This window comes from Peromyscus maniculatus, chromosome 3 (assembly GCF_049852395.1).
Source record: "Peromyscus maniculatus bairdii isolate BWxNUB_F1_BW_parent chromosome 3, HU_Pman_BW_mat_3.1, whole genome shotgun sequence".
Lineage (NCBI taxonomy): Eukaryota > Metazoa > Chordata > Mammalia > Rodentia > Cricetidae > Peromyscus > Peromyscus maniculatus.
The window spans coordinates 113,982,378-114,008,344 of record NC_134854.1 but is presented as its reverse complement, the minus strand read 5'-3'; the positions used below and the strand labels follow the sequence as shown (position 1 = coordinate 114,008,344).

Genomic DNA, 25,967 nt, shown 5'->3' with positions numbered 1-25,967 from the left:
ACTCCGCCCTTCTTTATCCCAGCATCCTTAGTTTGGTTGCTCTGCCTATACTTCCTGCCTGGCTATCAGCATTTTATTAAACCAATTCAAGTGACAAATCTTTACAGTGTATTCCACAGCACATCCTTTATATGAAGACCTGAAATCCAAAATGCTCCAAAATTGGAAACTGGATGTAATGACTAAGCTAAGATAAAGGAGCTGTTAGACCTGGGGAAGGTGGGAGAGACCCACCCAGTTCCACGACTGTCTGATTAAAGCAAGCTGTATTTAGAATTGGCCAGTTGCTGCTTCTCCCAAAGTTGGGATTACAGAGAGCACCCCCTCACTGAGTTTGATAGAAAAGCTGTTGAGATAATTGGTTGTTAGCACCTGGACAGAAGAGTTGGGACTTAGGGCTCAAGGCTGTCTGTTGGGTAAATAAGTGCAAGAATCCATCATGTGGAAGGGGAGTCCTCATATCAGGGAAGACACATTTTTATGAGGCAAAGGGGCAGTCATATATCACAGGTGCAGGAGTCTAGTAAGGCAAAAGCGGTGGGCATCCATCATGGGGTTACAAGTTCAAAGTAGGTTGAAAAACATGGTTTGGGGGATGCTTTAAAACACTTATTCTTGTAAGGTACAGAGACTTAATAACAATGTGTAACAATGTGACTCTTGCTTTGGTTAGACCATGCGAGGCTGGGGAGTGGGGGTGGCTCGGTACAGGTGATGTGCGTGGCTTTGCAAGCATGAGGACCCTCGTGTTTGTCCCTCAAAACCCATATAAACTTGCCATGTGGGGGCTAAGGAACAGTTGAGTGGTTGAGAGCTTTTGCTGCTTTCCCAGGAGCCTGGATTTGATTCCCACCACCTACAGGGCAGCTCACAACTACCTTTCACTTCATCTTCCAGGGGCTCTGATGCCCTCTTCTGGCCTCTGTGGGCACTGCATTCACATGCACATACCCCCTTATCACATCATGCCCTGCCTACATCACTGTTTTTTAAAAGCCAGGTGAAGCAGTTCTTACAATAATCCCCTAGCTGGGAAGGAGAGACAGGTAAATCCCTGGGGCTCACAGGTCAGCCCCAAGCTAGTAAGAGACTCTGTCTCATAAAACTAAGGCCAGTAAATGCTCTTAACAGCTGAGCCGTCTCTCCAGCCACAGTGAAATCCCTTTATAAACTGTACAGTTTGCCAACATGTAAAGGTGAACACACCACTCCAAAACATACCACCACACATTCTTGGATTTTAAAAAGGAAATGTTTATTGTTGTGTTACAAGGTGATTATAAACTCCTCTAAAAAAAGCAAAGATGGATTTAAAATATCAATATACATATTCATCTAAAAAGCAAAAGAGGAAAAAAAAACGAAATCCTGCAAAATGCAGGGTCGTCGTCATTAAACATCAATACACAGAGCTTGTATACTGCAAGACAGGTCACACACCAAGGATCCTTCAAACATGAACGCTCCTCCCCTTGTTGGTTGGTTTTAGGTTTTTCTTTTGTGTGCATTTGTTTTTTTGTTTTTTATTTTTTACAAAAGTTTAAAATATCTTAAAAATATTTTGAAGTTTTTAAAAAATGTCTTGATGAGCCAGACATATTTCTGAAGGAGGCAAAACCCACGTTCTCAGCTTTCTCTTGTGCTAAATACAGAGTCACAGTTGTTAGGGATTGGAAAGATTAATTGGGTTTAAAAAAAAATGGAGCTACCATCTCATTTTGAAGCCAAATATATAACAAGATGCTCTGTCCTTCAGGGAACATGCCAGAACATGCCTGTAATGACACCACCACCACCCCTCTACCCTCCCAAAGAACATGGAAAACCAGCTTCCTGTGAAGACCCAACTACTGGGAGGTCAGCATGGAGGAAGGGGGGCGGGAGCACTGTGTCTGGCTTCCGGGGCACCCCTCTCCATCTTGGGGTATCTAGGTTTTGTTTTGTGTGTGGTTTTGGACTTGATGAAGGAGGGATGTGCACACAGAGGTATTTACAGTGTCCGTGGGGACGGGGGTCTCAGGATTGAGTGGGCTGTGAAGGGCCTTCTCTAAGGTGCCTTCCTGGCTTGCGTCTGCATCTTGGAGAGAGGAACCAGGATCGGTGCCTCTTTAGACTGTCTAGAGCATTACCCCATCCAGAGGAGCAGGGCTGGAATGCTGTCGGCCATGGTAGTGACACCCTGGGCTACAGAAAGCCCCTTCCTGTGCGGAGGGGACCCATGCTACTTTCTCCTCGCGTTTTGCTACGGTCTGCATGGTCTTCCAGGGAGATAAGGACTAGGGGCCAGAGGCATAGAGGGAACCTTCCCCAAGATCTTCCCAAGGAAGGAAACCTTCTCAGGCTACTTCCTGTGTAGCCTCAGGCTGCACGGAGGCCAAAGGTCTGCCATTACAGCCTGCCTAAGGCTCCACACTAGCAGTGTCTTTGGCCCTCAGTTTCTGTGGTGCAAGTTGGTGGGGGGAGGGGGGTGGCGGGAGGGTATCAATTCCTAGCTCCTAAAGGCTTTGGGGGAGGAGGGAAGGGTAGCATGGGCCTGGGGTGAGCAGGAGAGTGAGGTTGGGCAGAAGTGGGTGCTGTTCTCTGCTCCATGAGCATAGGCAGGGGGCCCTATCAGTCTGGCCTCTGGTTGACAGGGAAGGCCTGGGTTTACTTAGACAAGGCCCTGGTCCTGCTTTCCTTCTGCCCATACCTGGGGAGCCTGGAGCTGCAAATGACTCAATTATCCAGTTCCGAAACTCAGCTCACAAAAAGTCTCTCCTACTCTAGGCCTCCGTTTTCCTGTTTACAAAAGTGCCTTGGATTGGGGGGCCCTCTGGGACTGTCCACAGCACCCAGTAGGGATCCTCCACATGGGGGCAAATGTAGCTCTTGGGACCAAACAATATCTCCCAGGAGAGTCCTCCTGGGCCCACCATGGTCCTCATCTAAATCTGGCATTGTACCTTGCTTCCTGCCCACATCTGACAGGCAGGGCACAATCTGACCTGTTCCAGGCAAGGGCTGGTTGGTAGACAGCTTAGCCCTCTCTCCAAGAGGCAGGTGGACCAGAGTCATGAGCTCTACTTCAAAATGTTACTTACATGCAGACACGGAAAGACAAGATCACAACAAGGACTCTCAGGGCCAGGGGCTGGGTGACAGCGGTGGGTATTGAAGACAAGTGCGGGGACACTGTTGGGGAGTGGGCTCGGGAGGTGGCTGGCCTTCCACCCAGGCAGGGCCTGGGGACTTGGCCCGCTGTGTCTTTGGTCTAGAATTTGATCTGGGAATGATAACAAAGGCCTTTCTCAGGCCACTTCCAGAATGGTGCCTTTTGCCTGCCAACCCAAAATACTGAAGGCTCGCCAAAGTGGCATGCCTGGCGGAGGGCAAGGGTAGGCAGGCATGACCACAGACGCAGCTGGATGAGCCTCCTCGCCCTTACATGTCACCTGTCTTCAATCACCCACAGTGGTTACTTTTAAGGTTCCATAAAACAAAAGAAAAACAGGACACATTACAAGTTGGTAAAATCAGGGAAGAAAAACTCCAACACTCACATTAACACAAGAGCAACCCAGAAATACACAGGACAGTAGGAACACGGTACAATCACGGGTGGCCGACTCAACCACCACTGGAAGAGGACTAGAGGGTCACTTGGCAGACACTTTGGAGACGGAAAAAATGTGTACATTTGTCAGGAGGGCAAGTTGGTTCAGGATGGCACAGCTGGGCCCAGCGGAGGCTGGGGTGAAGGTGTAGCGCCCTCTCCTGGTTCAGAAGGAAACAGACCTGCCTGCCGCCAGCCAGCTCTGGGGCACTGGCCTCATCTCTGTGGAGACAACCTCAACCTATAAAACACCCCTTTGTCTTCTCTCAGTTCCCTGGGGGCCAGGGGGTAAACACCTGTCCAACAGCCACTGCAGAGGCTTGGAAACAGTATCTGAGGTCACTACCGAGTTGGCTCTGTCCTTGGACTTAAATCCTTTAAGATCCAGCATCTACAGCCACGCTGAGCATTGTGTGCTAGAAGCTGGGTGGCCCTAGGGCGGCCTCTTTGGCAAGAGTTTGTCAAGAGGCAAAAGAGGAAAGTGACCTTCTGGGGGTACACTTGCCAGTCTGGGGTACACGCACTCTCCTGAGCTGCTAATATCCTTTGGTCCACTGGCTTCCCTCCTGGCCCTCACCAAAATGCATTCTGCTTGGGGAATGCCCTGACCACCATCCGCCATGACTCCATTCAAACACAACAGCCCCTTCTTGTGTGTGATCCTGACTCTGAAGCCCTTGCAGCTCCTGTGGACTGGCCTCAGGCAACTGTATCGAATGCTCCAGAAAGGCCGAGGCTTCTGCCTAAGCCAGCTGAGGCTCCCAGATCGCAGGCCCATTGTCGCCTGCCTTTCAGACTTCTCACTCCTGCCTCTCAGACCCACGGTGGTTCAGACAGTCCCACTGACTACCCACCCTCTACTCCAAAGTAAAAGGGAGGGGCCCGGGCCCTGGTACAATGGCTTCGGCGGCTCTTAGACTCAATCCTTCATGCTGAGGGGGGAGTTATTATTTTGGCGTCTTTCTTGTTGGCCGAGAAAGAGTGATGGTTCTCCCCACAGCTCTGCTCTCTCCTGCCCCTCAGGTCTGTTCAGCTAGTGGGGGCGCCCTCTCCTCAACTGTGTTCTTCCTCCTGAACCAGCCCAGAAGGGACTATACCTTTCTTGAAGATGTGTCCATCACCATAGGAAAATTCCACCCAGCATTTAGGTGTTTGTTGTTTTTTTTGTTTGCTTGTTTTTGGGCAGAGTTTTCTGCCAGCTATATAAGCACCGAAGAATTGCTTTTGAAAACGAAATCCATTGCTGGCAAGACCAATTCAAGTGGTAAAGTGTATGACAGACTCTAAGTATATATATAGTTATATGTTAAAAAAAAATACAAAGAAAAATTTACCAAGTTCCCATAAAATACATCAAAATCAATAAGAAAGTCCATCCTCTCCCCAGGACGTAGGCCTGTGGGTTCTTTTTTTGTACAAAATATCCCCCAAATCAAAACAAAATACACATAGACAGACACACACATGACACACACACACATGCATACACATAGAGTAACATTTTCTGTGACAATTAAAAAAAAAAACCCTAGTACAAATATAAAGCTCTGTAAACCTGGTCCTATGAGAATCTAACGTTAGTAAACAGCAGGAGGGCGCCTGTCGCATGGCCCGGACCTCACATCATGGTCTCCACGATGACGTGACTGGGTTTCATGAGTGCGCCGTTCATGAGGTTCGAGCGAGAGTTGAAGGGCGTGGCGCCCTCATGCTCCACGGCCCAGCGGTTGGGTTCCCTGGGGGTTATCAGGTATTTGATTCTCTGTGGAAGGAAGATGAGGAGGGGTCAAGAGGGGACCAAGGGGGTCCCTCCCCACCCACCTCCTGGAATACCCCCACGGTGTCTGCTTATGTGGCATCTGGCCAGCTGCCACCCGTTCTGGGCCTTTTGTTGATTTTCAGAAATGGAGGGGAACGGCCCCAATGCCCTACAGTGCTTCCCCCTGAGAAGCTGAGTCCTGTCTCCCTGTGGTTTACTCACCCCGGACTTTTCTGCTTCTATCATAAGTCTTAGGGTTGGGTAACTAACCTAAGTTCCCCCCACCCCCCTCCCCCACCTTCTCAAAGTTGAAATTGGTACTCCTTGGCCTCCGGGAGCCTGAGTTTCCAGCCTTTGAGAGATAGTTTACTCACAGGCAGCCCCTTCTCCTGCCCAGGAGGGAGCCCACTACAGGGAGGGCTCTACCCTTGCAGATAGGAGACTGAGAGACTCCTCAGACCCTCTAGGCATGGAGCCCAGACTTCCCAGTGTGGTGACTGATCGTGGGATTGGTAAGGGAAGAGCCCTCTCCAGGGGCTCCAGGAAGTCACCAGCAGAGGTGGGAATGGAACTTGGCTCCCGCCACCCGCCTCCTGCCCACTTCCTGCCAAGTGCCTGCTCAGACTGAAACGGGCCAGCAGTTTAAAAAAAAAAAAAAAAAAAAAAAACAAAAAACAGAACAACAACAACAAGACAAAAACCCCAAGAAAGGAACAAAAGGCCCTCCTAGGTATTTACATTCAACTATGACGTATCACCACTGAAAAAGCTGCTGAAAGCCTGCATGTGTGGCCTTGAGCTCTCCCGGGCACTGCCAAGGGGCTGAGGTGAAGCCGCTTATTTAAAAGGCTATTATTTCCCTTGAGAATCCACATGTCCACATTCTCTTGGGAAAACCCACAAGGCCTGGTGACTCCAGGCTGGGCGGCTCCTACTAACACTGGAGTTGTTCTAAGCGGGTCGGCAGACATGCAGTCCTCCTCATAGACCTAGCCTGCCTGCTCGCCCTCAGCCCTGCCTCCCCTGCACTGGGACACAGGGCTCCGTGTGCAAAGTGGGGAAGGGGCACCCGCCTGCCCCACGGCGTGGGAAGCTCAGCTTGCTCTGGAATCCTGGTAGGGTTGGAGATCCAGGTGTGCCCCCAGCTCCCTCACAACTGGGAGGTCACCTGCCGGAGGGGCCCCTCCGTCTCACTCTAGCTGTGGGGAGACATCCTCCCCCACCCCCAGCACCTCACTCTGAATGAACCCGTGCCCACGGGTCAGATCAGCCTCTTAAAATCAGGCCTTCCTTGAGCTAGACAGTGGGGCTTCTACCCATAAGGCCAGCACTAGGGAGGCTGAGGCAGGAGAGCTGTGTGTTTGAGCCAACGTGAACTATATAGTGAGTTCTAGGCCAGCTCAGGCTATAGATTCAGATACTGTCTCAAAAAAAACAGTTGGGTTCTCAAGAGACCCCACCTAAGCTTAGTGACTGCTACAGAAGCTGTCTAACCAGAACAGACCTCTAGAAATCCCTGCCGTGTCCAACTAATTCATGTCTGGGTGGTAACGACTTTCTAGGGTGGTAACCCAGGTTGGCTCGGGGCACCAAGGGCCACCTGGAGGGCTCAGGGCAGAGGCTGCAGCTGCCTTTCTGTCCTGGGATCCAGTGTTTCAGCACTAACAACAGAGAGGGATTTAGACTCTAGCTTAATGGTAGAGGAGCTGGGAGAGCTGGGGGAGCTGGGGGAGCTGGGGTCCCAGGCCCCATCTTCTACACTCTAGGAAAGCCTCAGGGACTCAGACCAGCATGTGCCCCCTGGCTCCTTCCCTGTCTCTTCTTCTCTCCCAGCCAACACAGCCCCCTCCAAGGGAGGAAGCCTGGGCCAGCTCAGGGGGGAGCCAGAGCCCCAGGACATCCTGGCTCCAGATTCTTTTTGTAAAAGAATAAAAACAGCCCAGAATAAAACTGTGGGGCCTTGGAGCCGGCCCAGGCACAAAGGTTAAAGTAGATTCTGAGAAAGGGATTTCATGGAAAGAGCAGGGGACTGCCAGGCCTGGAGGCTCCAGCATTGTGGGAAGAATTCCTGAGGAGGCTGGGGGGAGGGAGGAAGCGCCATGAGGAGACAGGCAGTCCTAGAGGCTGGGAGCAGGGTAGAGGGGACGCCACACCCCAGCACAAAGGGTAGCCACAGTGGGGGCGGTGCTGGGGTTTCCTCTCCAAAGCCCATCTCCTGTCCTGACTCAGAACAGAGATCCCACACCCTTTAGCTTGGCGCGTGAGGGCACTGTCCCCTCTCTAGGCATTGACCCTCTGGATCCAACACCAGGACCATATTCTACCTCATACTATGTTGGGCGCTTTCCTCATAAGCCCATGGTCCACTTTAAATGCCCCCACAAAGCCTTCTCCCATGGGATGGCACCTGCCCCTGTTTGCCCACAGCATACTCCTGCCTTGGATCTCCCGCCTTTTGTGTAGCGAGAGAAGACCTGGAACTCGGAGAGGGTCACACAGAAACTGACACTGACTGGCCTCCACCCCGCACAGCCCATGCCCCATGCTCACCACGCGGAACGGTCCCTCCGTCCGGCAGAAGAGGATGACGATGACCATGGGGATACACACCATAGAGGAAAGGGCCAGGCCCCAGCCCAGCCCAATCGCCCAATCAGGGTACACGTAGACTTTGTTGTAGGTCAGGGGTACATACTTGACAAGAGAGAAGATAAAACATCCCTGTGGAGAGAGGGGGCAATCAGAGGGTCCCTAGACATTTGAGAGCAGGGTGGGCCTTATCCAGGGCAGGGCCTCTCCCTACCCTGACTATGGAGATGGAGTGGTAGTATGCTTTCTAGGTCTCTCCCGGGCAAATCTGGCCAAATCACCTGCTCAATGTCCTTCCATGGCTCCCCAGGTCCTTGGGAACACCAACCATGCCAGCCCACAGCTAGGACCGCCTCCTTTTTCATCTGCTCCCAGCCCTCAGGACTCCTTCCAGCTCTGCAGCGTGTGCCCAGGGCCTTAACACAGGCTGCTCCCCCTGCCTGTCCCTTTGCTCCATCTTTTCACACTACCTCCACTCCAGTGCACTGGCCTTGCTCGCCCAGGCCCTAGCTTTTCCTTCCAGAAGTCATATGATACCCAAAGTTCAGGAGTTTCCCTCCCTCCAGAAGCAGCGGGTCTCACCCTGTGGTTACGACCCCTTTGATGGAGGTGTGTGTGCCAAACGACCCTTTCATATCGGAAAACACATTTATTGACATTACGATTCCTGACAGTAGCAAAATTACACTCATGAAGTAGCAATAGAAGCAATTTTATGGTCGGGGGGGTCACCATGCCATGAGGAACTGGATTAAAGGGTCGCAGCGTTAGGAAGGGTGAGAACATTGCTCTAGCACCAGATGCAGCTCCAGGCGTACACAGCAAGTGCTCAATAAATGTCTAAGGCACGGCTGAGAGCCAGACAACCAGCAGCCTCAGTGCCTTCGCCTCTGTGCACGCTGGTCACCAGGTCTGGTTCCGGTGATGGGTGTGGACCTGGACCTGGCCGTGGTCCTGAAGAGTAGGGTGGGGTGAACCCTGAACCCTAAAGCTGTGCAAAGCCCTCTCTTGCCTTTGAGAGGGGGCTCTTGCCCTAGACCTTTGTCCTCAGAATGAGGCACCCCCCAGGGAGGGTCATGGGTGAAATCAATCAGCTACTCACGGCCTAACAGCAAGGTCTGACGGGAGATAGTGGTGTAGGATAGGGCAGGTGGCCTACGGGGCCCCTTCCGTTCTCTGATGCTTTCTGCCCAGAAAGCCGTGGCTTAGGTGAAGTGAGCCCCACAGGTGGGTGGCCTTTCTAGTAGGGAGCCTCATTCTGCCCCAGAGTGCAGTCCGCCTCTGGTCCAGACAACTCTCCAGGGAGGAGAGAGAAGGAAACTGGGGGGTCAGTGTGAGGGGGAGTCCAAGCCCAAGCCTGGTGTGAATGAGAATGGAGTGTGGGCCTGAGCTTAGCTGACTACGTCTCTGCCTGGGTTGGGCCTCCTGTTTGCGATCTCTTGACTTTGTCTGGGGGATGTGTGTTGAGAGCCACAATCACACTCCTCAGATTCTAAACTGTCACCTGCCACTGAAGTCCCACAGGTGGGGAAACAGGCCCAGACAGAGAAGTGAGTTAGCATGTCCGCTTGGTGTGGCCGGAGAGTAGAGGTCACAGGCAAGGGGACCCGTTGATCCCTGAGCACTGGCTCTAAAGTGAAGGGTTCATATGGACTCCCAAGGCGCTATCCAGGAAGAGCAGTGCAGGCGGGGCTCCCACACACCGGGATCCCCGGGGCATTGACCAGGCTCTGCTGTGAAAGCGCAATGGTCCTCACAAGCAGAGTCTTAGAGAAGGGCCTTGCTGAAGGTGCCCAGGCAAGCATCGAGGCCAGCTCCAGGGTGGCAGGCCGAGGAGAGCAGCCTGGCCTAGTGTCCTTGGAACTGCCCTGCCTGTTTCCTCTTCTTCACAAACTCCTGTTGGTCCTACGAAACCCTTCTCGACCAGGCAATGAAGAGCGAACTGCCCCAACCCTCCCAGGTCTAGCTGAAGCCGGCTTGGTCACAGCCCACACCCAGGAGAGGCTCGTCAGAAGGCAGGCTCCCAAGGTGAGAACGTCAGGCTGGGTGAGACTTACAACACAGAGAGCTGGAGTGATGACAGCCCAGCTGTACTTCATCCAGGGCCCGGGCCGATAGCCAATCATGTCCTCAATACCGTCATATAAGTTATCACCGCCTAGGAGAGACAGCAGGGGGGCCCTGGTGACATGGTGGCCAGAGCCAGCATAGCCCCGGGGAAGAGTGCGGCAGGGGTCACCTGGGGGCCTCTAACCACCAGCCCTGTATCTCCACACCAAACATGGCCAGGTGTGTCTAAGGCAGCTTGATACTCAAATGCAGATGGGTACCTGCATTTTGCCGGAAGTCTTAGACAGAGCCCACATCTCAGTGTGGCCAACCTCAGTTCTCTAAGAGGTCAAAGTGGACCCTTTCGAGGCCAAAGAGTAGGTCATCATAGGCTCTGGTGTGACAGTGTTATATTTATAGCAACATATGTTCACACCTTGTGCTTTCAGTGGGATTATCTGTGAGATGCTCAAAGAGCATCCCAGAGTGAACATTCCAGGCAAGGGAAGTTTTTCCATTAAATACTCTGACCAAATGAACAGCTTGAAAAAGGATGCGTAAACATGTATACTCACCATATATCCAGGCAATAACAAAACATTCAAAGAATGCAACCCACAAAAGGCATACACCACTAGCTGCATAGTAGTCAAAGAGTTGAAACACATACATGCCACCCTGTAAAGGGAAAAAGAATCAAAGATAAAGTTGGTTTGCTATATGGTCTCTAATTCCCTTCATATATAAAGGGCTATGACAAATCAATGCATTTATTTTAAATTCTAAAGAAAAATGGGCAAAAGCTGGGATGACCAAATACAGATTATTTAGAGGAGGAGGAGAAGGAAGAATATAATATTCAGGGCTAAGTGTGGTGATTCATAGCACTTACAACAAATATTCTAGAGGTCAAGACAGGTGGATGCTGTGAGTTCAAGGCCAGTTAGGGCTATATAACAAACTCAACTTCACGTTTGACCAACACACAGGGTTGGGGGAGAACACAGCATGTCTTAGCAACACAAAGGGTCACAGAAGTCTACACACACAGGTGATCTTAAAACCAAGTGTGGCCAAGCCCAAGGAACCCACTGCTTGGTGAGTGATGCTATCTGACTTTAGAGGGCTGTTCTTAGAAGCACTTCCCTGAACGATTCTCCTTCTGGTAAAGAAAAGTGGTAAAGGCCTGAACAGGGTGTGGGGCAATGATTGACAACCTTCTCCTAGAGAACTCAGGCAAATTGGTGTACTGGGGGCTCATCCCCTCTTCTCTGTCCTTTCTCCAGCCCCTGCAACCTCCAGCCTTCCATTCCCCCGGGTTCCCTTCCTTTCCTGGTCTCTCTCCCTCCTATTTAAAGTATGGTCCCTGCCCTCTGGGCACAGCGGATGCTCTCCTCAGCAGACACCCACACAAATGGTAGAGTACTTGCCACACAAGTGCCAGGGCCTTGGTTTGACCACAGCATCTCAAAAAGGAAGTGTGGGGGAAGCTTTGTGATCATTGAGAGCCGGACAGACTAAGGATGGGGAGGGGAGGGGCGCAACCCTAAGGGGGTATGGTGGGTACTCATCTCCCCTGTGCCCCTGAGAAGGTGGCTAGGTATCAAATCCAAATGTAGGCAGGGAAATCCCTCATGCCACCCGAAGTACCAGCCACCTACCTCCGTCACCATCGTCAGCCCCAGCAGGTAGCTGATGCTACACACGATGGCGATGAAGATTTCCCGACGATAACCCTTCCTTAGGAAGGACGGGTAAAGATCAACCAAGGATGTGATCTGTCCTTCGACTTCAACAAACTGAGGGGTGAGAGAGAGAGAGAGAAAGAGAGAAGGGGTGTGAGGGGGTTCAGGAGGAGGGCTTGGGCACATCTGACAAAAGATAGGCGGAGGAGCTCTGTCCTGTGTCCTGAGCAACATCTCACAAGACCCACCTGGAAATCCACAGCCTGGGCTGTGCAGGTAGCCACTGTGGTCTGTGGTCTAAGCAAATCAGGACGTATGGCTCTACTCAGGTCGTTCCTGCCCTCATCACTGGGGACTCACCCGAGAGCAGATGCTTCTCTAGGATGCCAGGGCCCCCTCTCCGGCCTGACACACTTGGGGGTGAGTGTGTGGGAAGACAGCCTCTCTCCCTGGTCAAGGCTAGTGCCACACACATCAAGGCAATGAACGCCTAGCCCAGCCCTTCACACGGCTGCTCAGCCAGAGCATGACAAGCAGGTCAACCTCTGCTGGAAGACTCTGGGCAAATCCTGGCCTCAGTTTCCCCATCCACAGGACAGAAGGCACTTCCAGTCTGACTCACATGGTGGCTTAAACCCACTGGATATCATGTGATCCAGGAATCCATGGGTTTCAGACATCATAAAGAAAATTCTGGAACATCTACACACATCATGCTCGAGGACGATTAGCAGTCTTTCTGCATCTTTCCATCCTTTTTGTATCTAATGATTTATCTTGGAGATTGTGCTGTGTCCCTGTACAAAAAGCTACCTTGCTTTTAACAGCAGCATAAACCTGCACCCTCTGGACACATCACCCTTCACCTAACCAATGACATGGCAACAACATTCTTGTCATCAGTCTTTGGGCACGAATACCCAAGTCTGTAGCCAAGTCTTGGCAGTATTAGGGGGGTTTCAGGGTCACAGAGTTACTTAAATTAGAGGAGCTGCACCCAGACTGCTCTGAGTCATTGAAAAATTGAGCTGCTAAAGGCTCAGGGTGTAAACACCCGGCAGGGTGCCCACCCAGCATGCAAAGGCCCTGGGTTCGATCCGCAGCCCTTCATTAACCAGGGGTGCTAGTGCACACTTGTAATCCCAGTACTCCGGAGGTAGAGGCAAGAGGATCAGAAGTTCAGAGTCAGACCTGACTACACCGTGAATTTGAGACCAGCCTGGTCTGCATGAAATGTTATCTTGAAATAAAAAGACAAAAAGGTTTGGGGGCAGACGTTCCATGAGAAAGATCCAATCATGGAGGCCTTTGGGAGAGGGAGAACCTAAGAATGCACACGGAGAGAAAATTCCCCTTCATGTGCCAGAGGGATGGCACTCTGCAGCCAGATTCAGGGATAAAATGACCAGAGCTCAGAGAGAGGGGTGAACTTTATGATCTCTGATTGATGTGTCCAAAGGGGATATGAACCTGAAAAACAACTGAACCAGCAGCCCCATGCCAACCTACAAAAAACAAGTGGAGATGAAAGGCTGGAAATCAGAGCCAAGGTTAGGCCTCTCTGCTGCAGAAAGGGCATTGACACCCAGGCCAGGACACTGCAGGGACAGAAGCTAATGGATAAAGATCTGGGTGCAGTGGGCTGAGGAAGAGCATAAGTCTAGCGTGGACAGAGCCCTGGATCCCATCCCCAGCACTACAAATAAAGACAACTGTTGGTGCAGAGCTGGGGGAACAGCCTCCATTTGCGGGGGGATGGAAAGGTTCCAGGGGCAAAACCTGACATCAGACACGCTCGATGCCAACGAGCTGCACATGGAAAAAACGGCCATGGGACACCTGGCACTTGATGGTATCTCACACAGTGGGACTCTCTGCACCCCCATGTAGGCCTGGCTTCTCCAAAGGCCTCCTATTGCTCCAGGTTCTGTAAACCAGTGTCTGGAAGACCAGCAGTCCGTGTCCTTGCTCATCTGTGCTTTGAGTGAGTGATGACACCATTGGGTCACTTAAGCCCCAAGCCTTGGGAGCCCCGCTCTGCAAAGCAGGGTCAAGAGGAACACCCCCAGGCCAACTTTCACAGCCCCTCAAGATTCTCCACTTAGCCTGTGGCTTAGCTGAGCGTCACACATCCTGTACTAAGCCCCTGCTCCCTGAGGGAAAAACACTCATGGCACCTCCGGCTGGGAAAGTTGTGAGCCCGCATGGCCTGGTGGGAGCCATGGTGATGTCACGCTTAGCCACTTATTAACTTGTGTTTTTGTTTTCTTCTTCCCCTCTGAGCCCTGGAAGATGTTCTAAAAGCCACTAAACGGCACCGCATGGGGTCTGCTGCCAGGGCCAAGCTCTCAGAGCAGGAATGATTAACAGAATCTTGCTTGTTTACAGCCATGGCTGCCCATCACCAACTGCACAAGGATTTGTTTTTCTGGCTCTGAAAAGTTCCTTTGCTGTCTTCTCTGCTAATCCGGCCCTCTTGGCTGCCAAGTCCTGCACTGTGTTCTTGACCTTTCGAGCTGCCTCCTCTGGACTTATTTACCTCTGTTGGGTTCTGAGTGCCCCCAGGACCCATCCTGACAGCACCTTTGGAGGCTTTGTATGCCCTTGGGGAGGGCCGTGAGGAGTCAGTCTCCAGACCGGATCCCACAGCCTGTTTCAGTTTGATGGACTTTTCCGGAAGCAGCTGGAGACCCAAACCCAGGCCACACAGGAGCTTCTCCTGCCTTCCCTGTCTCTCTAGCTGGCCTGAGCCCGCGACCCTTTTCTCCTGCACACACCACAGTCTCCCTCCTGGAGTCTCAAAATACCCCCACAAAAAGACACTCACTTCAGGGAAAGAGACCCACAGTCTCTCATGAATCTTACGGGCACCTGAATTCTCTGGCGCTGAGCCATGTGCTTCACAAGCTATACCCATGAAGCATGATGAGGAAACTGAGGCTCAGAGGGAAGATGATGGATGAGGCCATTGTCACATACAACAATGACAGCAGCTGGCTAGCTGTCACCAGCGCTCCCTGGCAGTGAACTGCCTCCTATGGAGCCCTGGCAGGGAGTTGGGGCAGGGTGTGGGGTTCAGAGCACAAGAAAAAGGCTGAGGGGCACGGCTTAGGGCAGAGTCCATGCTTAGTGCATGTGAAGCCCTGGGTTCCACCCCAGAAATAAAACAAACCTGCAGATACGGCAGACTTACAGCAGCCAGAGGATGGGGGACAGGCTGGCCTGAACCAGGAGCAGTACGCCAAATGCTGTTCAGCTTTTCTGGACATACTTGGGACTGTGGTGGCCTGAACAGTGATTGACACATGCACTGACATTGTACCTCTGGGTCCCGGCCTTCTATTTCTCATTTATGGCTTGACTTTAGCCACACACACACACACACACACACACACACACACACACACACACACACACACATACACACCATCTCCTTGCTGGGGTAATAGCCTTGAGCAATAGGGCTAAGGCCTTTCTCTGGCTGCCTGGAGCCTCTGAGGTGGGAGCTTGAGGGGGAAGGGTCTGAATGTCCTTCAGCTTCAATAAGGATGGGATCTCACAATGAGGCTGCCCACGGGAACACCACAGCCCCACATCCACGTACCTGGCTGTCCAGTCCAAGCAAGAGGAGCATAATAAAAAACAGAATGGACCAAAAGGTGGGCAGCGGCATCATAGTCACAGCTTTTGGGTAGGCAATGAAGGCCAAGCCAGGACCTGAGGGAGAGAAACGGGGAGGGGGGACACAGGAGGACATACATCAGCACCCTGCCACTTAGAACCCTGGGCCTCACAGAACACTCATGTCTGAGTGAGGAGGGGGTCGCCTAAGCCCCAAGTGCAGGAGGAGCCAGGGAAGGAGACTGGTGGGGCTCGGGAGGGGCCCCAGGTAAGCATCTGCCTCCTATCCAGTACGTGGCCTCCTCAAGTGAATCTAAACCCGTATAAGACACGGGATCCTCGGGGCAGGGAGTGGGACTGAGCGTGGGGCTCAGGCGGCCAGAGACTTAGGAGAAGGAGGACCACCCCTCACAAAACCAGAGCCGCACACTGATGTTGGCTGGAAGGCAGGCTGCGGTCATCTGATCTGTGAAACCCTCCTCTGCAAAGAATGGTTTCTATTTTGGGGTTAATGGCTAAAACACTGTTTAAATGGAAAGAAAAAAAAGAAAGAAATTTAGAAGCATGCCCAGCAGGGCAAATGGCTCTTCAGTGGCATCCCTGTGGGGCCTCTGTCCCCCACAGGTACCCAAGTTCACACAAGGCAAGGTAGAACCAGCCAGGCCTGGCACTGAAGGGAGGCAGCATGGGACAGGACAGGTCCCCAGGCCCAGGAGACTAGCCACATCCCAGTCCTCACCCACCACTTCCTCTCTAGATTTTTTCGGGCTTCAGTTTCCTCGACCTGAAATAGGAGGGTCAGGTGGCCCCAGGATCCTTCTGTTCAGATTCTGAGAGGTGGCTATCACCGCCCAGAAAAGGGCTATGGATTCTTATCAACAGGGAGCTCCTGCCAGACCCAGAGGCAGAGGGGCACATGAGCTTCGCCCACTCACGGAGTCATTTGAACACAAACATCTCCTGCTTGCAAAAGCCCCCCCAAGTAGATGCTTCGGGGGACATTATCTAGCTGGTACTTGTGGGCTGCCAAGCTAAAGTGAAATCAGCTACTAGAAACAAAAACAAACCAATCAAGAAGAAATACAGGCCAGACTGCAGGAGACTTGGAAGATGTTCTACACTTTAAAGCAAACACCAAAACCAAATGAATGGCTTAAGAGGAGGAAAAAAATCCACAAAAACAAACCAATTTTGCAAAAACCCGGAACCAGAATTCACTTAATAAAGCATCAACAACCGGAACCGTGGCAGGGGAGGGCGAGTCTTACGATGCCGTCTGAGAACCCTACTGAAACAATGACCCGGTGCAGCCCGCTAAGTGGTCGGTAGAAGAGATACTAGAAGATTCTGTAAGCGGGAGGTGGGGGACTGCTTACCAAGCCGGAAGCCGCTTGGAAGAGCAAGATCAAGGGGAGAGGGCTGGGAGCAGAACACATCCCTCCCACCCAGGGCATCATGAAACACACTTGGAATTAAGTTAGAACCAAAAGCATTCTGGTCCCCCTAGATTCCAAAGCTCTGGCCCTGCCTGGTCTACCCCAAGAATGAGGAATCAGGACTAACCAACTACAAGATAGATGTAAAGTGTGGAGACCCCCCCCACCCCCAACACCTCTGCACCGACACTGTGAGCAGACTCAGTTCACTTATTTCTGTCTTTCACTTTTGATTTTCTCAAGCCAGCCTCAGGAGAGGGGCTAAGTGCCCTTCTCTAAGGGACAAGGAACTTGGGGGGCTCGAAGCCGAGGATGCTGAGGCCATTCTGACGCCCTGCCAGCACAGCGCGCCGTGTCCTGTCTGGGCTTCCCTTGGCTGTGGAATACCCTCGTTCAAATGCACCTTTGTTATAATGCTTGCTAAAATCCTACGGAGGAGTCAGTGTCCCTCTCGCTGTGCTGGCTGTTCAGACCTCACTATGAGGAAGGAGTGATGATGATGTCTTATTTAAGTAGATGAAAGAAGAAACAACTTGGACCGACCACATATGCGGCATGAAAATGCCCGTTGCGCACAAAGATCTCCTTGATGGGCCTCATCTTTCTCCCCTCACAAGCTTCCTCTGTGCCCCTGGTGACACCCAGTTACTGGTTTTGGAGTCACCTTGCATGTGCAAACGGAAAGAGCGACATTTGCAGAGGGGCTGGAAGTGGCGCTGGGCGCCTTGCTAGACAACTTCCAACATAGGAGGCCCCGGTAGAAGTCTCTGTGCCCTTAGTCCCTGCCTGTCTGTGGAGCCCCTGAGGATGGGCAAACAGTTCTTCGGAGTGTCCAAATGGGACACAGTGCAACAGATAGGTGTGCACAGTGTGGAGTTCCCACTGGAGGTGTGTGTGTGTGTGTGTGTGTGTGTGTGTGTGTGTGTGTCTGAATTAGAGCCTGGCAGCAGGCAGAGGACGAGGGGTGCCTGAGGTCAGAGGAGCCAGTGAGAAGGGAAAGGCTGCAGTGGAGGGCTGGACAGACATGCAGTGGGTGGAGACTCAGCAGCATCCACATACACTGCCTGTGGCCCTCGCTTGCTCCAACCCACTCAAGCAAGACTCCTGCTTTGGGACCCTTGATCTTATCTGAGACATGCATATCTAGAGACACAGTGTCAAAGGACCCTCTGACCTTCCAATACCAGGGCTCAGGACTGGGAAACTGGGACATGACCTTGAATTTCAAACATAAGGTGGTCAAGGGCAGAGAACGACGGGGACTTGGGGTACCTGCCCCTGGCCTGCGGAAACCCCTAGAATAACGATGCACAATCCTATCCCATCCCCATGCCTGAAGGGAACCCCAGCCCAGAGCCCTTGGCAGCCTCCAGAAGGCCCCAGAGGGGCTGTGGGCAATTAGGTTAGGTCAGACAATACCTGACCACTCTTCAAGAGAACTGGGTGAGGAGGTGGTGGCCCCTGGGGATCTCTACCCCAGAACCCCAGCCACCACAAGTCTAAATTGCAGGCTTAGGCCAAGGCCAAGCCCTCAAACCCAGATCTCTGAAATCCTGTGATGAGCTGGTGGGATTCTAGTTCATGTTCTAGAACCATTTTTACTGGAGCTCTGGGTCCCATGTTGCTAAGAACGGACCCACTCTGTGCAGAACCCATGACCCAAAGACTAACCATCCATCCTGTGACTGTCGGTGTCTTGAGTAGCAACATGGGACCAGCAGGCCCCCTATTCTCTAAGGGCAACAGTGTCCTCCTATCCTGTCCCCAGGTCGGCTGCCGTGGTCCCTGGGTGGTGTTCCTCCCCTGCCCTCTCACTCCTCGTGACTGTGGTGGAGGCTGGGAGGGGTGAGGCTTGGTAAACAGATACAGAAGGACTGAAGAGTGGATCGGCCTGGTGGTGGAGCTCGCCGGGAGCAGAGCACAAACCGCAGGAATGAAGGCTAAGATGCCAGCAGTGCCAGCTGCGGCTGGACCTGGGCCTCAGCTGGAAAGCAACTCCCACGGCTAAAGCCAGCGGTTGCTGGGGAAGGATTGGGGGCTGGAAGACCACGACTAAAACAGCCACCAATTCCCATCTCAACCGCCCTTGTTCCTCCCACCTTCAGTGGGCCAGGATGCACTGAAAACCTCCGAATGTAGCTTTTGTACTCAGGTATGGGGGCACGTCTTGGGGGGAGAGGGGATGTCTATGTAAACGCCAGGCTCCCTCCATCCCCCTGGGGTCTGGCTCCATGCCTGCAGTACTCATCTTACACACTAGGTGGCAGTGCCCACCACCACTGCCACCAACACCACCGTACCTGACTCAGCCACATCAGCAATGTCCACCCCTTGCTCTTGTGCCATGAAGCCCAGGATGGAAAAAATTGCGAAGCCAGACACAAAACTGGTACCACTGTTCAGGCATCCCAGCAGCATACAGTCCCTAAGTTACACACACGTCAGGGGGTAAGTTAATCACAACACAAGGAAGCCACGCTCCCTACTTCTCTTTTTTTCTTTAATCATCATTTCTAATGTTCACGGGGCCCGCCAGCGCGACACTTGCCTGTACGAGTTATACTTGTACTTGTTGTAGCTTCCCAGTGAGGTCATGGCCCCCAGGCAGATGGCATAGGAAAAGAATATCTGGGTTCCAGCGTCGATCCACACCTGCGAGGGAGGGGAAGAGCATTAGGGTGAGTGCACATTGCAGGGTGGGATGGGTGTGGGTGTGTGTGTGTGTGTGTGTGTGTGTGTGTGTGTGTCTGGCTATGTGAGGATTTTTGACCAACCATGACAAGGTCTACATTGGGACCTTGTCTACATCCTCAGTGTCGATGAGCTGCAAGGAACCCCAGAAAGCAGAGCCAGGTGCCTCCTCTTTGTGCATCAGTTAAGAGACTAGACTTCTAAATCTGGGGTGACCAGCACCCACTCCTAGAGCCTTGGTTTTTATATCTACAGAATGTGGCCCCTAGCTCACCCTGACCTTCAGCATGACTTTCCACACTCAAGAACGGTCTTTATTCTGTCTACTCCTAGGTCAAGGCTGCTTGGACGGTGAAGGCCAGGGACCTGAGTTAGGATTCAAAGCATTCTTTACTTCTCCGGACACTATCCCCCATCGCTCTGGGAGGCGGCAAGCCTACCTTCCCAGCTTGTAGCTCAGGCTGGCCACCAACTCTACCCTGCTCAGAGACCCAGAAATGCCGGGCCCTGGGAGGCAACTGAAAAGCTTGGGATCCTGGGACAAAGGTCTCAAAGGGCACACAAAAGCCTCCTGGGTTTCACCAACTCCCGACACCCCTCAGCTATGTGCTGGGATAGGGGGGCTTACAATATGACCCCCTGAACCTTTAGGGCCGCCATCAATCCTAAGTCCCTCCCTCATCTGAGGGCGCTGTCCCGAATACTGAATCTCTGTCCTGGCATGGCCAGAGCAGAAGCCCCTGCTGCCTTAGCCAGTGCCCTGCCTGAGATGGCCTCTGTAGCCTGGAAGGGCAAGAAGCCACCATTGGCCCAGTGGGGAAGAACTAGGCGGCATTGCTTGGCTACACCCGGGCGTGGAAGAGCCCCAGGAAACACTGGCTCCTGCACCCTGAGCACCACCCCGCCATACCTGTGGGTCCTCGAGGCGGCTGATGTCGGGGTACAGGTAGAATTTGATGCCTTCACCAGCACCTGGCAGGGTCAGTCCACGGACCAGCAGCACCAGAAGCATGGCAAACGGGAAAGTGGCGGTAAAGTAGACAACCTGGAGGGGCGAGAGGTAGTCGGGTAGGCCTGAGAGCATCCTCGCCGCCGCCGCCGCCAAGTGCCGACCTCCTCTTCTCTCAGAGGCAGCAGGTCACACTGGGAACAGCAAGGACTCTGCAAATGCGCTGGTGGTCCCGCCTGCTGTGTGACCTGCAGTGTGACCTGCAGTGTGACCTGCTGTGTGACGCTTAACCTCTGAGCCTCTGACACCTTCCCTAAACAGGACATAAGGATCTAGCTTATAGATGGCGGGGGGGGGGGGGGGGGGGGGGGGGGGGATTAAATCCTGTGGATAATTTACATAGCTCATCTAAGCTCAGAATTTTAAAAAAGCAGGCAAGATGGAAAACAAATCCTCCCCGCTTTGAAGAGCTGATCACGAGGAGGAAAAATACAGACAGCCTACAACCGAGAATCACCCATCAGGGGTATGTGCGACAGTTCAGCCCGGTAGCTGTCACGTGGCCCTCAGCACATACTGACTGCCATTACCCAGTCAGTACGACACTGGGGTAAATAATCAGAGAGGGCCGGAGGGATGACTCAGTGGTTGAGAGCACTCGCTGCTTTTGCAGAGACCTGAGATCAGTTCCCGGCATCCTCTGCGCAGCTCAGGACTGTTTGAAAGTCCAGTTCCAAAGGATCTGGCATTCTCTTCTGGCCAACAGAGGCACTAGGCACACACATACATGTAGGCAAAATACCCACACATATTAAAAAAAAAAACAAAAAACAGCAGGTGTGAGTGAGCACACATCTGTAATCCCAGCGCTCAGGAGGCTGAGGCAGGAGTGGTCAGGGCCTGCCTGACAGGTGGCTCAGCTCCAGCTCTGGGCCTTCTCAGGGGAGGGACACAAGGACGACTCTCTCTGGGCCTTAGTCTCTTCTCCTGTGACATGAGGGCAAGAGTCAGAACAGCCCTGGTCAAGAGATGGGTGAGGATTTACACAGTCAGACGACAGCAAACGGTTGTTAAGACACACAGCCTGAGCCGGGCGGGGGTGGCGCATGCCTTTAATCCCAGCACTCGGGGAGGCAGAGGCAGGCAGATCTCTATGAGTTCGAGGCCAGCCTGGGCTACCAAGTGAGTTCCAGGAAAGGCACAAAGCTACACAGAGAAACCCTGTATCGAAAAGACACACAGCCTGAGCGACAGTGACTTGAGAGGAGGTGGGTGGGAACTTCTCCAAGGTCATGACCAGCTTACGTGGTCAACTTTCCCAGTTTACGAGAGACCCATGAGGTCACACTGTGTGTCCCAACAAGGCCAGAGTCAGGGGGAAGGAAGAGACTGGTGATAATGCCCTCTGTCTGGTCCCGTGAGCTGTTTGGTCACACCTCTGCTGCGCAGTTGGCCTTGACAAGGGCTAGAAGGCCTGAGGGAGACCATCGCTTTCTAGGGAGTCGAGCCCCTGGGAGGGGAACTCAGGCACAGTGCCTGGCAGCCGGTGGTCACTATCCCCTTCCAGACTTGGTCTCCCCACCTCAAGGTGAGAGCCTCGGACTAGGGGTCCAGTGCTGAGGCTACAGAGCAAGGAGAGGTGCCTGGCCCAGAGGGTCAGCTGGAGTTCATCGCTCCTCTGTCGTACCTCTCAGCTGGCAGCTGTGGCCGCAGCGCCCAGGGGGATCTCTGACCTCACCCTCTGTCAATGTCAGGGAGGGGCTGGAAACACTTAACAACCCAAACAGTGGTGGCATTCTACAGGACGGAAGGAGGGCCCTCTCCTGCCTGACACCCCTCCCTGGATGCCTTTCTTCCTCCCGGCCTCGGTGTCCCCAGCCACCCCTGTTTCTTTTTCCTGGATGGGTAGACCAACACCCAGGACAAAGGCCAGTCAGGAAGCCATTGAAAGGGTAAAAGAAAGAAAAATCTGCCTGTCTCCTCCCTTCCTGTGGATAGGCGGGCAGGCGCCCCTGGCCAGGTCCCCTCTCTCTGGGGCCCAGCAAGGCCACACCCAAGCTGGTAAACAATAGCCACACACAGGAGCCCCTCAGGGTTCCCCAGAGGGCTACCGCTTCAAAGCAAGTGGATGGCAGCCAGAATCCCTGGCGAGCTCATGGGGCGTGGGGGGCTCCCTGGCCTGTCTCTTTAAGAAGCGCTTGTTCGATGCCTACTGTGTGCCCAGTAAGGTGCTGTGACCTTACTCGATACTCAGCACCCCTGGATGAGCTCAGAGCCCCTGCCCCTTCCCTTGCAAGGAAACTAGACCCACACTGGCCAGTGTCACCTGCCTGGGGTCCCCAAACAGTAGGAGGTGCCAGCGGTGGGATCTGATCTAGGCCGAGTACTTTTAGGGCTCCCATCTCTTTCAGGGGCGTGACTGTTGTTGACACCCCCCGTCACGCGGCTCCAGCCACCTCTGGAGAAAGACACCCTTTGTTTTGTAGACTCCGCCGCTTCTTGGGTGAGCCCGGGAGCCCTTCTCTCAACTTTTCCGTGACTGTCCCTTGGGATCCTCCAAGGAGAGGCTGGTGCCAGGCGCCACCACGGGCTCCTGACGGTGGCCCAGTAGGCCTTGCTGTGGGACGTGGTATTTTTCCACTCCCGTTGCCTCTGATGCCAGGAAAAGAATGGAAGCGTACAGGGCACCTCACCCCCAGCCCACTGTTAGCTGGTGGGTGGCAAGAGGGAGCTAGCTTCCAGCCTCCTGTTCCTCAACTTTACTTGGGAGCAGATGGCCTGGGTAAGTAGTAAGAGGGACTCAATCATTCACTTTACCCCAGGGGAAACTGAGGCTGAGCAGGTGAAAGGAATTTGCAAAGGCATTCCGTTTTGTAGGAGCAGAGCTGAGCCCAAACCCAGGCCGGGCTCTGTCTGCCCTGGAGCGTGACCACAGGCTCAGCCACGTACACGTCCAGACCCTTCCTGGGTGAGCCTTGGCAGTCTGCCTCCTGGTGAGAGCCAACAGGAACATGAGACTGAGGGGAGGGAGAAGAGAGGTGCCTGCGTTCAAATCCCAGTTTGGCCACTGATAAGCTGTGTAGCATTGGGCAAGTTAGTGAGGCTCTCTGAACCTCAGTTTCAATTGTACAGGATCAAAGAACTTCCGGGGATCAAATGAGCTGCCACCCAGCCCTGAGAAGCCGTGTAGACACCCCAGCTACCTGACTGGTTGGAGGAGTAAAACTGAGGCTGAGTTTGGGGACCTATTTCAGACCCTCAGAGAGTTGGAAAGACCAAAGCCAAGCCCCTGAAATTGGGTCCCGGGCATCTGGGGCCTAGGCCTCCATCCATCACCCTACTTTTTCCTGGACTAAGTTAGCCACGGAAGCAGGCTTGGCCAGGACAAGGGCTCAGCCCCCACGGCTAGGAACCTGGTCTGCAGCCAGGGCTGGAAGCTGAAGCCAGCCGGCGGGTGGGCCTCTGGACGGGTAGGCGGGCAGCCTCTGAGGGCCTCTCAGCATTGAGCTGGAGGAAGTCCACAGAGCTGTTTGTCTTGGCTTCTCTGACCCATCAGTCTAGGAACCACGTGTGCTCCACAGAGCAGGGTGCAGCTCAGGGTAGGGTGGGGGGGGTGGGAGGTGGGCTCTGGCCAGTCACATTTTCACAAGGAGCCACAGCTGCAGCCTGGCACCCTGCATGTGGCCTTGGCTCTGTCTCCTTTGTAGTATGCTGTGTCTGAAATATTGCTGACTGTGCCTGGTGGATATCAACCTCCTCCATCAGACTAGGGGCTTCCTACGTCCTGGCCAGATGCACTGCAGCGCCTTTACAGTGACCATTGCCTCTGCCTGCCATACTCCCCTCAGACACTCAGCTCTCCACTCCTTCCTCGCCGTTCCTCAGTCACCTCAGTAGCCCTTGCCTGGCCACCCTATGAAAGATACCCCACACTCCTCCCTTCTCTCCTGTAACTCCTGGCGCCCGGGTCCCATGCTCCTCTCTCTGCAGCCCAGCTCTTCCCAGCCAGCCACAGATGCCGACCACTGTAGGTGCCCTCACCCTGCTTCTAAGACACGACCCATGCACAAGAGGCTCAAAGGACATCAGTGCACCCCTGAACACGACTGATGCTCTCCAGCACGCTCAGCACCAAAGCCCCTCGGACACTCCCCGGCAGACTCGCTTCTGTCTGGGGAAACTGGGCAGCGGGCAGAAGGGCAATTGCTTGCTTCCCCGAGAGCGTGGCTCAGGCCCACTGGTCCACAGATCTGAGGCACTTGACGTGCCTCATCTCACACCTCGTGTTCACTGTTGGACAACTGAGGGGACGGGCTCGGGGGAGGGGCTGTCCGAAGGAGACAGGCAACAGCACGTTCCCTCTGTCTGCCTGTCCTGTGGGGTGATGCTAGCAGGGTGTGGTCCCCGCCGGGATGGCTTCCCTTCAGGCTGAGGTTCAGGACAGCAAGGGGCTCCGTACCCCAGTACAGGGACAGGGCAGCTGGACAGCCCTGCTTCAACATCTGTTCTAAACAGGGTGGCTGCCAGCCCACTCGCTGTTAGGGTCCACACTGCGAGCTGACGGACCCGGCCAGCAGTAGGGCTGCCGACTGGCCGGCCTCTGGCTCTGTGGTGAGCCTTGCTCACCACACCAACACTGCACGTGAGGGAACAGGGCAATGTCTACTGACGCAAGTTCAGTGGGGGATACCTGGCTGCCCCCGAGTCGCGAGGTCACTAAACCCCTGGCCAGTGGGTGGTGGACACTAGGGGTCCTCACCCAGTGAGAGAGACCACCACACAGGGCTGTGTGTCTGTCCTGTCGGAGCACTCTATGTCCCAACATGGGCCCTCCTCTTAGGGTAGAGCTCTGCAAGCAGAAAGCTGGGCCCAGTATGGCTATCCCTGAGGCAGGGGACAGGAGTCCACTCACCTTGCCTGTGGATCGAACCCCCTTCCAGATGCAGAAAAAACAGACGAGCCAGACTAAGAGGAGGCAGAGCGCAAGGTCCCATTTCAGAGCGCCTAGGTCGTCGATTCCGGAGGACAGGCTGAGCACATTGCGCCTTTGGAAGGGAAAAGAGAACAAGAGGTCAGGGGTTGGGGGCCGTGGGGGGCACTTGGCAGCAAAGCCAGCATGGGCCAAGTCCTGGGGCTCCGTCTCTGGCACCATGATGAAATAAATACCAATGTTCATTTTCATTCCAGCACTGGGGAGACTGAGGCAGACCTGCCTCGAGTTTGAGGCATGCCTGGGCTACATCGTGAATTCCAGGCTGGCCTGGACTACAGAGTGTGACCTTGTCTCTAAAACTTAAATAAATAAAAAAGACATCAACACCCGCCCCCATCTCTACAGAGATACCTCAGTGGCAGTCCCTGTCCCAGACACTGCTTGTGCATCAGCCTTGGTATCCACTTGTCAGGAAGAGAATGGCGGGCACTGGGACAGCAGGGCAGTCAAGAAGCTGCAGAATCCTTATCAGGTGACCTCAGGCTCCACCCAGCAGGGCCACCAGCAAGCTAAGTCCCCCAACCTCCATTTCCTCACTTGTAAAATGGATACTGATTTGGGTGGCATGACGGCTGGGCACATAAAGGTGCTTGCTGCCAAGTC

The 25,967-nt window shown here is 53.6% G+C and overlaps 1 protein-coding gene across 9 annotated transcripts in view; it reads right to left on the bottom strand.

Moving 5' to 3' along the window:
- Positions 1 to 1,230: 1,230 nt before the first annotated feature.
- Slc6a6 (solute carrier family 6 member 6) overlaps positions 1,231 to 25,967 on the bottom strand; it is a 75,043-nt gene continuing 50,306 nt past the window's right edge. For 8 of the 9 annotated variants that reach the window (XM_006972545.4, XM_042273655.2, XM_015988961.3 and 5 more), the window contains 10 exons: positions 25,284 to 25,416; positions 20,333 to 20,467; positions 19,280 to 19,383; positions 19,032 to 19,156; positions 15,279 to 15,391; positions 11,651 to 11,788; positions 10,565 to 10,667; positions 9,998 to 10,098; positions 7,902 to 8,072; positions 1,231 to 5,354 (listed from right to left, as the gene is read on the bottom strand). In XM_006972545.4, coding sequence (XP_006972607.1) covers positions 5,211 to 5,354; positions 7,902 to 8,072; positions 9,998 to 10,098; positions 10,565 to 10,667; positions 11,651 to 11,788; positions 15,279 to 15,391; positions 19,032 to 19,156; positions 19,280 to 19,383; positions 20,333 to 20,467; positions 25,284 to 25,416 — 1,267 coding nt within the window. In that variant the 3' untranslated portion in view covers positions 1,231 to 5,210. Of the gene's footprint in view, positions 5,355 to 7,901; positions 8,073 to 9,997; positions 10,099 to 10,564; positions 10,668 to 11,650; positions 11,789 to 15,278; positions 15,392 to 19,031; positions 19,157 to 19,279; positions 19,384 to 20,332; positions 20,468 to 25,283; positions 25,417 to 25,967 lie in introns of those variants that run through there. The other variant, XM_076567359.1, reaches the window with a different exon arrangement.